Here is a 12,996-nt window from a genome sequence, read left to right as displayed (position 1 = left end):
GACAGAGAATCAACTCGTTGGAGCATCTCTAGTTTATGGGAGCAGCAGTGAGATCAGACATGCTCTTCAGATGACCTTGGGAGAATGGATCACTTTCAGTTCGCACTTCCTGGGAGCCAAGCCAAATGCTTAGTCTCACATGACATGTCAGTGACTCTGCAAAAATAATGGCTGGTCAAACCCTCCGGAATCCCATTGGATAAAAAATTATCTTCAATTTTATAACACTTTCTATATCTTTGGGAAGATTAAACTCTTCCATCAATGTTCTCTGAAGTAGAGGCCTATTGCAGTTCAATGACTGACATGTGACTACAGTAATGCAAAATGATAACAACCTAGAATTCAATGTTGTCATCATTTTGTTAATGGGGATTCTGTAGTTTCTTCAACTCTAGGCCTATGCAAAAATTACCACAGCGGTCCCATCACTTGCAGTGCCTTGCTTACACCACAAGAGTGGGCTGTGCACAAGGCCTACACAGGGTTTGGTACATTAGAAAAGACAGTGATTGACAAGACATCTCATGTGGTTGTGAATGTGAACAGCTAAATACTTGAATGTATGATCGAGAGCAATAAGCATCCTTTGTTATGACCAACTACAATGAATAAGCGATCTGAATATTATCAGAATAACATGGAGCAGCTATAGTATAATGGCATGCATAATTTATTCACCTAATCCAAGTGCTGTTTACATATATCGATACTCCTGTCCATTGTTTAAGACATAAGACATATGAAAACATTGAATGAGGAACATCATAAGGAACATCACTGTCCGGGAATAGGGGTAGTGGGAGAGGAGGGGAAGGTTATATCGGGGAGCAGATAGCAGCTGGTGATAATGTCTATTTTCTCTGAGACAGACTTGAGGTCCTCCAGAATGAGTCGGATGCTATGGGAGGCGTTGATGATGCCGTTCTGGGAGCTGTTCAGGTGGGTTGTGGCCATGCGTATCTCCTTTGTGGCATTGCCATACACCTGTTTGATAGTCTGGGACACATCCGTGCACAGATGTGCATTGCTCTCCAGTAATTTCTGCTGGAGTAAAGTGTTGTAGTAGAGCCCACTCTCCTCAGGCCTAGACACAACCCTGTCCTCTACCACGGACTGAATGTCAGGGTTATCTCTGATCACAAGCAGCGGAGTTAAGTCCTTGCGTAATATTTGTGGGTTTTCAGAGCTTGCAGCAATGACACATTTCCGTGCTTTCTCAACCTCCCCCTCGCTGTCAGTCTCAGATGCTTCCCCTGGTACCTTTTGCCCTCCGGCAGTTGAATGTGGAGAGAGGGAGGTGATGTACACCTCATCATCTGAGTCGGTCTCTGACGCCTCCCCTTGCACTACTATCTGGTATTTGTCACTTGCCATTCCACACCACCTAAATACACAAGAGAATTGTGAAGGCCTACAGTAGGAAGTAGAAACTATAATGTTATATGGGGAGGCATAGTTTCATGGAACAGGGAGGTATGTTCTAATGGTATTATTTAACGGAACTGTTGCATCATCAGATGATGCCTGGCTGCCCATCGGAATGTGCCTCACCCCACAATTGGACGCTATCCCAAATCATTTTTAGCGCGAGATGATACCCATCGAAATTTGCCCCCCTTTTAATAACATGTTATTAAATGTAACTATTTGACATGTTATGTTAATCAATCTACATTAAATCTACATAAAAAAACTACATTAAAAAAAGTAAATCAAATCACCAATGCGAATCTAGATAGCTAGCCTGCTATTATTCATAATATTCATAAAATGTATGTAAAACAAATTCTCATACCTCCACAGTCCTGCAAAAAATAATCACATGAGCAACGGAAAGTCGGTCAAAACGCTCACTCACGAGGGTTGGCCCAAACTAAGTACTGCACAAATTCGCTAATCTTTACAACTAAAATCTGTTAAATCCTTTTCAATTGAACATTTACATGATGTTTAGATCTGAGAGTCTACGCAGCTGCTCGTACAGACTGACCCTCATGAGTATGCAGTACGATTCTTGACAAATCAGAGTACAGATCGAACGACATGTGACATTGGGAACGTCAACCATGTACAGTCATTGGCCGTGTTGGAGAGCATCAAAACCGTGATGTGTCATGGGTAAATGGTGACTGACTGCCTGATCTACAAATAATAATGAGTCGTTATTTATGACGCACGGTGATTTGTAGATCAATCAGTCGGCAGTCTCCCCAACTGTCGGCTGCAAAGTCGAACAAGCCAATTGATGTCAACAAACCCCATATGATCGCGACGCAAGCAAGCTTCCTCGACGCAGCGTAAAATATTTTGAGATGAAGGTATGAAGTGCAATCTGTAGCTTTAACAGTAAGCGCTATTTTATGGTTATTAACTTAAAACAATAGTTTGTGTATGAAAAAAAATGTTGACCGATGCACTAAGACATGGCCGCAGTGTTCTGTAAGAAATTACATTCTTCATCGGCAGCATTCGCCAGTGATGGCCACTGCAACCACCCAGCTACGGCCACTGTCAGCAGTGGCACTGGACCTGTCAACTAACCAGTGCTAGCTAGTAGTTAGGTTGTCAGTGGTCAGACTATTGATGACTAGTTAGCTATTTTTAAATGAGTCTGACTGTATGGTGTGTGATGTAGTTATCTGTCATTTCCAGTATCAGTGTTATTTCAAGTAATTAACTGTACCAAAAGGGAAAGACTATTGCATATGTATTTTTTGTTGTTGTAGAAGACAGCGTTATGTTCCTGTATGTCTGCATGAGTTCACATTGCATACATACTACTCAGCTCATCATGTCTCATCTGAGTGGAATTGACGTGGGAAAGTCGTGATTTGCTGTTGGGTGAACTTCAAAGGGACTGGAGAAGAAACTGTCACTGTACTCTTGTGTGAATATTGTAATGAACATCTCTGGAGTGGTTTATGTCACAATTATTTCTGTCATTTATATCCAGTATCTATTTTGGATGCTGTCTTGACTCATTTATTCTCCCATAGTGAGGTTGTCATATACATTTGATTTTTTTTAAATACCAATGTTTCTGTCTTGAATACTAGCTTATTTTAATGCAACTTGAATGCTGCTCTTTGATGCATATTGATAAAAATATATATTTGAATAGAAAGTCTAACATTTATATCAGGGCATTTTATCATAATAATTCGGCTACCCCTCAGTCTACCTGTTATGTACAGAAATTACATTAGCCTAATTATGGTGTAGTACTTCAATCTCTTTCCATGTGTTCTTGTTTATGTCCAACCAGGAGGAGCCTAGGGGGCTGCTACCAGAGCAGGTACACCCAGTGAGGGGAGGGAGAGACCATGGACCTGAGTGAGAGGAGGCCCAACAAGTGGTGGACAGAGTCGGACACCTTCGCCATGCTGGCCCTCATCGAGCAGCTGGACCTGGTGCATGAGCTGGATAAGAAGCGCCAGCGCAATGACTCACACTTCCGCCGCCTGCGCTACAGCCTGGCCAAGCAGGACATCCACTTCACCGTCAACCAAATACGCAACCGCTGGAAGAGCCTGAAGCACAAGTACCGCAAGATCAAGATGGCAGGATATCGTAGCCCCGCTGCACGCCTGTCTACCATCGAGGCGTTCCGTTACTTCCGTATGCTGGACCGCATGCTGGCCAGGAGGGCCCGGGTGGGGGCCCCAGATCAAGGCATTGCAGATGGACACAATATGGTGGTGTTGACCCCTTTGGACATGGAGGATCATACTGATGGTACTACTTTATGGCTTTAGGATTATTATACATTTATTATGTGACATTAAATAGTTGTAAAGAAGTGTATGCTTTGTGTTGGCCTGCTCTGCTCACTCTTCTTCTCTCTCTTCCCAGGTGATGTTGCTCAGCCCGACTCTGTGGCCCCTTGGCAGGACAGCCTGGCTCCAGCTCTAGATAGAGAAGGAGACGAGACTAACGCCATCCCAGAAGAGGCCAACGTCAGCACTCCGGGCTGGGCCCTGAAGTCAGAAGAGATTATGACTTTGGGTCTGTCTGGAGAGTATCTTTACCCAGTGAAGAGTGAGCCACATTCAGTACCCTCTTTACATGATGGTGAGGGATCTAGTGACCCCACTAGCTGCAGTCCAGAAGATGAAATTGGTGAGTGCTTTTATAACTGATGAGTTTAGAGTGGCTACATGACCACCTATATTCTATGTAATTAATGTGTTATTTTGAACTAATATCGTGTAATTAATCTGTTGGAATTACTTTGTATTTATCAATTGTTTAAAGCTTTGGATAATAGATATTACAGCGATAACCTAAAACAAATACAAGTTGTCCTGCTGTTCATTTCTCTACAGGCACTTGTGAGGACACCAGCACCCTGATCCTCCAGCAGCTCACCATCCTGAACCATCAGCTAGGGGAACAGCTCGCTGAGCAAAGGGCCTTCCACTGCAGCATGCTGGGTATGATGGACCGACAGATAGAGGTCCTGGAGCAGCTCTCCAACTTCTCCACAGGCCGCCATGTCAAGACCGAACCCGAAGACAGTGACACTCCTATCAGCCAGCAGGTCCACAACTCCCTGGTGCGCATCCTGAGAGGAGTGGAACAGGTCCAAACCCAGGGACACCAACCGTGCTCATGCAAGGCCTCCCCATCACAGCCTACATCTCCCTCCTGGACGGTCTCTCTGTTGGAGGTCCACAAAGGATCACCCTCCAGGGATGAGAACTCAACTAGTGACACACCCAACCCTCAGCCCTCAGACAATGGGCGGCCTGAACCTCAAATACCATACCCCTCAGAGCAGCTTCCCCCTTCCCCACAGAAGGGTGTTCTGTTTAACGGACTCTCAAACAAGTGCCAGCACAAGTGAGTGCTCTTGAAGCTTCATCCAGTAGTGGAACATACAGTGCTCTGACAGAGGAAAGCATACACTCTTAGAAAAAAGGGTTCCAAAAGGGTTCTTCAGCTGTCCCCATAGTAGAACCCTTTTAGGTTCCAGGTAGAACCCTTTTTGGTTCCAGGTAAAACACTTATGTGTTCCATGTAGAACTCTCTGTGAAAAGGGTTCTACATGGAACCCAAAAGTGTTCTACCTGGAACCGAAGGGGTTCTACCTGGAACCAAAAAGGGTTCTCCTATGGGGACAGCCGAAGAACCGTTTTAGGTTTTAGATATAACCTTTTTTTTTTCGAAGAGTAGAAGAAAAAATATATGTGTGCTTACATTTATGAGGGACTCTTCAGTTTAATTTTGTCATGTCCAAATATTTTAATGTGCAGAAGTGAATAATCTGATGTTTTAATCAGATATATTTTAAAGTCTACTATCTAGATAATTTTGACAAACCATAGTGCAGAGGTTTATTTAATCTAGTCAAGGAGAGAGATTCCAATTTGCCAGCAATCATCCACTGAGACCTGCTAGATTCCCCAAATTATGTTTAAATGTATGTTTCCTTACTAGGAAAAAGCACACTTTCATGAGGACGTAATTGTGTTTGATTAACTCATACACATTTATGTGGAAGCTGGTCAAGCAAAGGCTTTATCCAAATTTCTCCTCTTTCCTAAATGTTCTCTTTGCTAAACATATTTTGGTAACTACATTTCTACAATGAAGACTTGTTTTAAACAGGGACTTTGTAGAACTCCATTTGCACAGCTCTTTGCATAGTCATGGACACACATGGCTGCTTTAATTTAGGCCAGAGAATGTGTTTTACTTTTCTTTAGCGTTGCTGAAGATGAGAGGTACAGTAGTGTGTAAGTGCAATATAGTAATGAAGTCTACATTTGCAATCTCAGAAGAGACTCATCCAACATGTTTATTTTGATTTTGAGATCACTTCATTTGTGTCTTGGAATTGTATTACTACATATTGGCAGTACTGCAATTTGGCATGTTTTGCTTATAATTTGTTACCTGTCTTAAGCAAGAATTTTGCTAGGACTGTCTGGGAGTGGTCTGAATGGGGAGGGGAAAACTGAAAATTAGTTGTTATTGGCAGAAAGGTTTGGAATTTGGGCTGCTTTCAGTAAGTTTTTTCATTCTGGAACATTCAATTGAATGGAAACGATGTTGTACTGAACGACTAGTCATAAAACGGGGAGGGGTTGGGGAACGCTGTCAACATGGCCAATTTCAGGCGGCCTTTTCAAACAGCTCTTCCATTAAAAGGGCATTATCATAATTTTCACAATTTCACAGTATTATGCCAACTTCATTGTGTGAAAATATATATAAAATACAGGAAAATCACGTTTTTGACCTCACTGGGACTTTAAGACAATTTTCACCCTCTCCAAAAGTAATTTTAATACATGACTTCCAGCTTCTATCAGAACTTTTATCAAGTCCATTGATATTGAGTTACTTAGTGTAATGTATGCACCTTGACATTAAACCTAGTCCAAATGAGTACAATAAAAAGAGGCATACTTGTGATGATAGTACATGTTTGTACATTTTAGCAGACACTTATCCAGAGGGACTTACAGTTAGTGAGTGCATACATTTTTTTTTCATACTGGTCCCCCGTGGGAATCAAACCCACAATCCTGGTGTTGCAAGCGCCATGCTCTACCAACTGAGCTACACAGTCTTATTTATGGACTGAAATGTGTATGAAAATGTAATTGATACTATTGTATTTTTAAAAGTGAAGAATTAAACATACAATTAAGGACTGATTTTATATATGAATTGCGTAATTGCAAATTGCATCAGTAGCTTTAGCCATTTTGGAATTAGAAATGCATGTTGCAATGTCCTTCTTCAAAAGGAAAATATGATGTACATTTATTTCAAACGCAAGCTTTTTTTGCAGGACAATTATTTGAGTGCCCTTTTTCAGCATCAGATAGTCCAAGAACTCCAAACTGTTTTGTAGTATACTCTAATAACTAAGCAATACCAGAATACCAATATACTTTTAGTCATTTAGCAGACACTCTTATCCAGAGCGACTTACAGGAGCAATTAGGGTTAAGTGCCTTGCTCAAGAGCACATCGACAGATTTTTCACCTAGTCGGCTCTGGGATTAGAACCAGCGACCTTTCGGTTACTGGCACAACGCTCTTAACCACTAAGCTACCTGCCGCCCATAACATTGAAGCTGTAACAAAAGGTAGCCTAAAATGAGAAGATATTCAATAAAACATCAATTGTGTTTATTTTTACTTTTTGTGTGTTCCCAGACTGAAAATGTGCATCACCTCACCAATTGAAAACACATCTCTGTCCTGATATAACCTGACAAATTAAAAGGACATGCATTGAAATTATGTGATGCTCTTAAAATATGAATAAGGGAATTTCACATAAACTGAACTGCATGGAGAAACAAACTATTTGCATTGTTGACCTAGCTGGTGACCCTATTAACCAATGCATAGTTTCTGATGCTCTTAAAATATGAATAAGGGAATTTCACATAAACTGAGCTGCATGAAGAAACAAACTATTTGCATTGTTGGCCTAGCTGGTGACCCTATTAACCAATTCATAGTGTCTGATTGTTTTTTATTTTGAACAAAACACTAAATAAAAACGTTTAGCCTTTCTTCCTGTAATCAGTCATCCAACTATTTCTGTCCTTCAGCACGCCTAAGCAAAGTTGTGCCTCCTTCGCAGCTTCCGTAGTCAGGAAGTAACGCTTTGTTTACATCGTGAGCAATTTAGCGGAAAGTAACTCAAACCAGAGCTGTAAAATAGGTAGTTTGTTGGATTTACATGCGTTAGCAATATGTGATCATATTGATTGCACATAGATAGCAAATTATATTTTAATTTAGAAGAAAGCATTGCCCGCAGTTTCAAGCACTAGCTAACGTTAGCTAGCTAGATGTTCTCCACCACTGTAACGTTACCAGGATCATTTAGCTTGCATGTTTTATACGTTTGTCAGTCAGCTAGAGAACGTTGCCTGTCATTGGTATTAAGATTTTTTATTTTATTTCAGAAATGGCCGACGACGTACTCTTTGAGTTCCTCCACATGGAGATGGTGTCCCATATTTACAAAGACCAAGCCTCGAGAGGGGAGATGGACAAGGTAGGTTAAGCCCGTAACGTCACTAGACAGCTACCTGACATACCCACTCAACATTGTTTGAAAGCTTGGTCATCATCAAAAGGTGTGTTTGTTGAATCCATTGTTGTCACATCTAGTTATTTATGGGGTTTTTTTCTCCACAGGATAGGGCTACTTGTGTGTCCACTCTGGAAGGCATGGGCTTCAGAGTAGGACAGGGGCTTATAGAAAGGTAGGACAACAGTTTTCACTATTGCATATGCCCTGTATTTCAGTTTGACCTAAGTTCCACCTTTAAGTACTTTAGTATCACATTACCTGATTGAAATGGTGTTACCTGAAGGACATCCTCAATATATGTAGGCTAACCTTGTGTGTTTTCTGATCCTCCAGGTTTACAAAAGATTCGCCCAGCTTCAAAGATGACTTGGATATCATGAAATTTATCTGTAAAGACTTCTGGATAAATGTCTTCAGAAAGCAAATTGACAACCTTAGGACAAACCACCAGGTGTGCCCATGTTTGAAAAATAAAGCACTTTAGTTTAGGAATACAGCTGCTGATGTACTACATTACACATGGCCTTCCTCCCTAATATTCATGGTCTGTCTTTCTTATTTCTACACAGGGTACTTATGTTTTGCAAGACAACAAGTTTGCACTCTTGACACAGTTTTCCAGCGGGAAGCAGTACCTTGAGGAAGCTCCAAAAGTAAGACATCCAATCGTTTAAAAAAAGTAGACCCAGTCATTTCTCGTTCTACAACAGTGGTCTTAAATCCTGGTTCTGTGGACGCAGGCTGGGAACACATTTGTTCCAGCCCGGCACTAATGCCAGGTTAAACTTGATAAGTTAAAGTTTGCATGTTAGTACTTGGATGGAACAAATGCTTGCACACCAATTTGGCCCTAGGTTTAGCATTAATCTAGAATATTCAGCTAAATAGATTGAAATATAGGCCTTCAGTGATTTAACTCAGAAGCAAATGTTCAGCTGTAACTGTCTGGTATGTTTCGCCACAGTATCTGGCATACTCCTGTGGATTGGTGAGAGGAGCTTTGTCTAACCTGGGAATGGACTGCGTGGTGACAGCTGAGGTCTCCCTAATGCCCTCATGTGAGTCTCTTTTATCATCATCATTTATCATATACCATCATACCACACCAAACATTACCGATACTACAGAGAGGTTTCAAATCAGAGAGTGTTCAGTGACAGGCACTTCCTGTAAAGGTTGTTAAGCAGACCAGGGCAGGACTTTGGCTAGCTGAGTGACAAACTCATCCCTTTTTAGACAGTTTCTTAAAGAGCTGAATGTGTCTTCATTACATAGCCACGAAAGTAACAAAATTGCACAATTCCATATTTGTCAAAAACTACTTTATTTCAAAGGAGTGCTGTACTGCACATGCACAGATCAGCAACTTCAGACGATCAGGTGTTTCTACATAGTTAGCTTGACATGCTAAGATAGCGTTTCAGCAGTTTCTATTGAAACAGCCGTTAGAGGCACTTTCTATATGGGTCCTCTTTGGATACCAACACTGGTGAGTTCTGAGCAGACTATCTATCAGCTTGGTGCAGAGCCTGAAGCACTTCAGTGATTCCTTTTCCATTATTAAAGGAGCTACATGTAATATTTTTGTGGCCATCAAATCTCTTGTCAAATTGACTGAGGCTGAGCGATTTGTATAAGTACCACGCGCTAACGGATTGTAATCGGTTAGCGTGCCGCTCAGACCCAGTTAATTTGACAACAAGAGCTGGTCAGTCTTTCGTTGACCAATAAGAAGGCTGCACCATTAGAATGCAATTTTGTGTGGGCCCATAACTTTTTTTGGGGGGGGAAATGTTGTGAAATACTATAATTCCACTATTACTGTAGATATATTAGACATTTACTGAATTTATAATGCAAAAATATTACATGTAGCTTCTTTAATGACAAGGTGCATAATATGTGTATACTTTGTCAGACGTTTGTCTATTTAAGTAATATTACCACCTTTTGTGTTCTCACACAGGTAAATTCCAGGTCGTGATTCAGAAGATTTGAATTGGACCCATCTCTTTTTAAAATGGTATGTTCATCTGTGACAATAAAATAATGTGAATGTCAACCTTAAGGTCCTTAAATGTCATCACATTGAAGGTGGTTTACTACATATTATTTTTGTATTACATTTATTTAGTTTTCTTTAGAAAGCAATAATACATTGTAAAGAATTACACACTTATTTGAGTTTTATAACATACTTAAAAAAAGCTTAATGCAGTTACCAGATATCGATTCCTCTATTTAATTGTCTTTAACAGATCATTTTGTATCCTAACATCAGCTTCAAGTCTTTGTATATTAACAAATAATTTGTCTTCAGTGTGACACTTGTGAAGGTATTGCAGTTAGTCTGTTGTAGGTGTCATCTCTGTTGTTGAGGGAAATCAAATACGAATAGCATTTTTATTCTCAAATTATTTTAATACTTATCCCATGTAATTTCCTTGGCTCTTTGTTGACTGTATTTGCTAAAGTAACGAAATAGTTGTTGGCGAAATAACTATTTTCTGCCACTAGAGGGTAGTCTCTGCAATATACTCTTCTCGACAGCATGCCTGTGAATGGAATCTGAGTGCATTATCCTTTGAAAAGAGAGCCCAGTTGAACATTATAGCAGTGAAATCCAGCTCCCCAAGTTGTCTCTTTCAAACTTTGTGAATCATGTTATTTTCTTGGGATATGATCTGTCTGCTTTACCCTGCATCAAAAGCAATACATTTAAGACCGGGATTGAAAATGTTGTTTGTACAAAATAAAACTTTAAAGGGGTGATCTGCAGTTGCTACATCCATTTTTGGACTTATAAATGAATAATATGTACCTATTGATTCTTTAAGAAAATAACTTATAAATGCGTCATGAGCTTAGTTCAACTGTCGTAACCCATCAGAACCCAAAATATAAGCTTGTTTTACTCCTATGTTTGTAAATAAAGTAAATGTAAAGAAACACTATATAGCCTCAAAACATGGTTAAAACTATAATTTGGGATGGTCATAGCTATGTCTATGAATTTCAGATTGGTTACATTTCTCCAGCCCATCCCTCTGCTTTTTACCGAAAAGGGCTGCGAGGACGCTTGGTTATTGTTACAACTGCAGATTGCCGCTTTAAAACACTGTTTGAAACATATTTGATCAAGTTGGTAAATATTAATGAAATACCTCATCTCATGGATTGAAATGCATAATTCTGTTCTGTTTACGATCAATGCCTCAGGCTCTAGAAAGGCTCTGTGTTCAGCTTTCAGCATTTCAAAGGGAGCGCCACCCACAGCCAAAACCTCTGTTTTGTATGAAATTGTGCTTCAATACCAACTGGACAGGATTGATCTATTTGGCACAAAACTTTGTAATGGTCACAACTGCATATTGTTTTGAAGATCGTGAGAATAAATACAGAGCAGCAGAATTAGCCTAGGTTAGATAAATCCTCTTCTAGTTTTTACTTGTCCGGGGACTTTTAAGAGGAAGGAGGATGTACGTAGGCTATGTGACTGGAGTGTGTCCCAGATATCCATTCCCTTGTGATCTTGGCTTCATTCATTTTGACATCCAGCTGAATATTTTACAGTACAAATCCATTTGTATTCAACATGGAAACCTCTCCCTTCCTCTGATGATAGTTTTTATACCCTTTTCAAAGACCCTGTCCTCTTCCTGATTTTGACATATCAGTCAAGTCAGGTTTATTAGTGCTCTCCTAAAACAAGCTGCCACATCTGTTATTTAATTCTCTGTAATATTTTGAGTTTGGCTTTGGGTCAGGTTACTTGTCCTGCCTTGCCCTTTTAAGGAAAGGCATTCTTAGGATAAAAGTATTTATGTCAGTACCTCCAAAACCAAACCTTGTATTGCTCCCCTCAACATAGCCAAAGGTTGATCGTTCCTTCACATTCATACGTCTTAAATCGCCATATCGAAGCACATAGTCACCACCACCACACCGGCGCCATCCCTTTGCTTAAAGGCCTTCTTTCCATTGATGAAAAGAAACACATACAGAATGCTTTAGCTTTAAACTAAGGTACACAAAGGAGAACGTAGGGCAAGACTACCCGGGGTGAGCCATTCACCGGCTCTCTTTGTGGATAACTTTTACTTTGCCACAGGGAGAAGTAAATAAATGCTCTGAGCCAGAACTCCAGCTGTCTCTCTTCTCCTTTCTAAAGCCATAAAAAAGAGGCTGGAGCGAGGTGGTGTCTGCTCTGCCACTCTAAAGCAGAGAATTAACTATGACCAACTTCAAACGCCCCGTCTGGTCTGAATGTATGTAAACATCCTCCACAGTTCCATCTCTTCATTTATTTCCCCCCCATTCCTTTCTTTTAGGCCTGATGCAGTTCTCTGTTTTATTTGGGGGGTTTTCCCAAGCATAGCCATCTGTGCTGGAGAGCTTTCTTCACTCAAATGTTTTTTTCTTGTGTTGTGTACCATTTCTGTTATTTCTACCATATAGAGTTGGTTGTAGTGAATGTATTTCTGTAATTATTTCCAGGAAACCGGTTCAAAGACCTATGCAATTTTTACTACCATGATTGTTGTGCTATGAGTACCTGTACTTTAATAGCTGTATGGTCTTTAAATGTATTTTTTTCTCCAAATAAAGATCATTCTTTGAACTCAGTATATTAATCATGTCCACTGTGAAATAAGTGTCACACTGTCTTGTGATACAGAAGTTAGACTGATTCAACATACAGAAAGCTGATTTTACTAGGAGGCTGGCAGTGTGTCGGGTGTAATACACAGTGACCTCTGTTGTCCATATTGCATAGTAATATTTGCAGAATGAACTATATGTTCAGCAGCACCAAGCTCATCTTTTCTGACCATGAAAGGGAGTCCTGGGAGAATTGAAAAGAAGACATATAAAGAGAAAGGGAAGAGTATATGAATTGCCCATAAACATTGTGCATGTCATAA

The 12,996-nt window shown here is 40.3% G+C and overlaps 3 protein-coding genes across 3 annotated transcripts; 2 read left to right on the top strand and 1 right to left on the bottom strand.

Annotated features, from left to right (window-relative positions):
* Nucleotides 1-777: 777 nt before the first annotated feature.
* LOC311102184 (biogenesis of lysosome-related organelles complex 1 subunit 3-like) lies at nt 778-1,377 on the bottom strand (the record flags this gene model as incomplete). Its single annotated transcript, XM_084143433.1, has 1 exon — nt 778-1,377. The coding sequence occupies one exon, from the start codon at nt 1,375-1,377 to the stop codon at nt 778-780; it is 600 nt and encodes a 199-aa protein (XP_083999559.1).
* An 872-nt stretch (nt 1,378-2,249) lies between these two features.
* On the top strand, nt 2,250-4,972 carry LOC311102182 (uncharacterized protein). The gene is made up of 4 exons (XM_084143431.1): nt 2,250-2,321; nt 3,269-3,738; nt 3,856-4,122; nt 4,329-4,972. The coding sequence occupies exons 2-4, from the start codon at nt 3,327-3,329 to the stop codon at nt 4,847-4,849; spliced, it is 1,200 nt and encodes a 399-aa protein (XP_083999557.1). The 5' UTR covers nt 2,250-2,321; nt 3,269-3,326; the 3' UTR covers nt 4,850-4,972.
* Nucleotides 4,973-7,604: 2,632 nt separating this feature from the next.
* Nucleotides 7,605-12,696, top strand: LOC311102185 (trafficking protein particle complex subunit 6b-like). Its single transcript, XM_084143434.1, has 7 exons — nt 7,605-7,693; nt 7,941-8,032; nt 8,176-8,243; nt 8,405-8,522; nt 8,641-8,724; nt 9,036-9,129; nt 10,038-12,696. The coding sequence occupies exons 2-7, from the start codon at nt 7,943-7,945 to the stop codon at nt 10,067-10,069; spliced, it is 486 nt and encodes a 161-aa protein (XP_083999560.1). The 5' UTR covers nt 7,605-7,693; nt 7,941-7,942; the 3' UTR covers nt 10,070-12,696.
* Nucleotides 12,697-12,996: the final 300 nt, after the last annotated feature.

This window comes from Coregonus lavaretus (assembly GCF_964263955.1).
Source record: "Coregonus lavaretus genome assembly, chromosome: 26".
Lineage (NCBI taxonomy): Eukaryota > Metazoa > Chordata > Actinopteri > Salmoniformes > Salmonidae > Coregonus > Coregonus lavaretus.
The sequence above is the reverse complement of the archived record's forward strand: the minus strand, read 5'-3'. Positions and strand labels throughout refer to the sequence as shown.

Bases quoted from the DNA above. Each gene is read 5' to 3' on its own strand.
- LOC311102185 (XM_084143434.1), top strand. From the start codon at position 7,943: ATGGCCGACGACGTACTCTTTGAGTTCCTCCACATGGAGATGGTGTCC. The intron at 8,033-8,175 runs GTAGGTTAAGCC...TTTTCTCCACAG, and splicing joins CGAGAGGGGAGATGGACAAG to GATAGGGCTACTTGTGTGTC. The intron at 8,725-9,035 runs GTAAGACATCCA...GTTTCGCCACAG, and splicing joins ACCTTGAGGAAGCTCCAAAA to TATCTGGCATACTCCTGTGG.
- LOC311102182 (XM_084143431.1), top strand. From the start codon at position 3,327: ATGGACCTGAGTGAGAGGAGGCCCAACAAGTGGTGGACAGAGTCGGAC. The intron at 3,739-3,855 runs GTACTACTTTAT...CTCTCTTCCCAG, and splicing joins CATGGAGGATCATACTGATG to GTGATGTTGCTCAGCCCGAC. The intron at 4,123-4,328 runs GTGAGTGCTTTT...ATTTCTCTACAG, and splicing joins CAGTCCAGAAGATGAAATTG to GCACTTGTGAGGACACCAGC.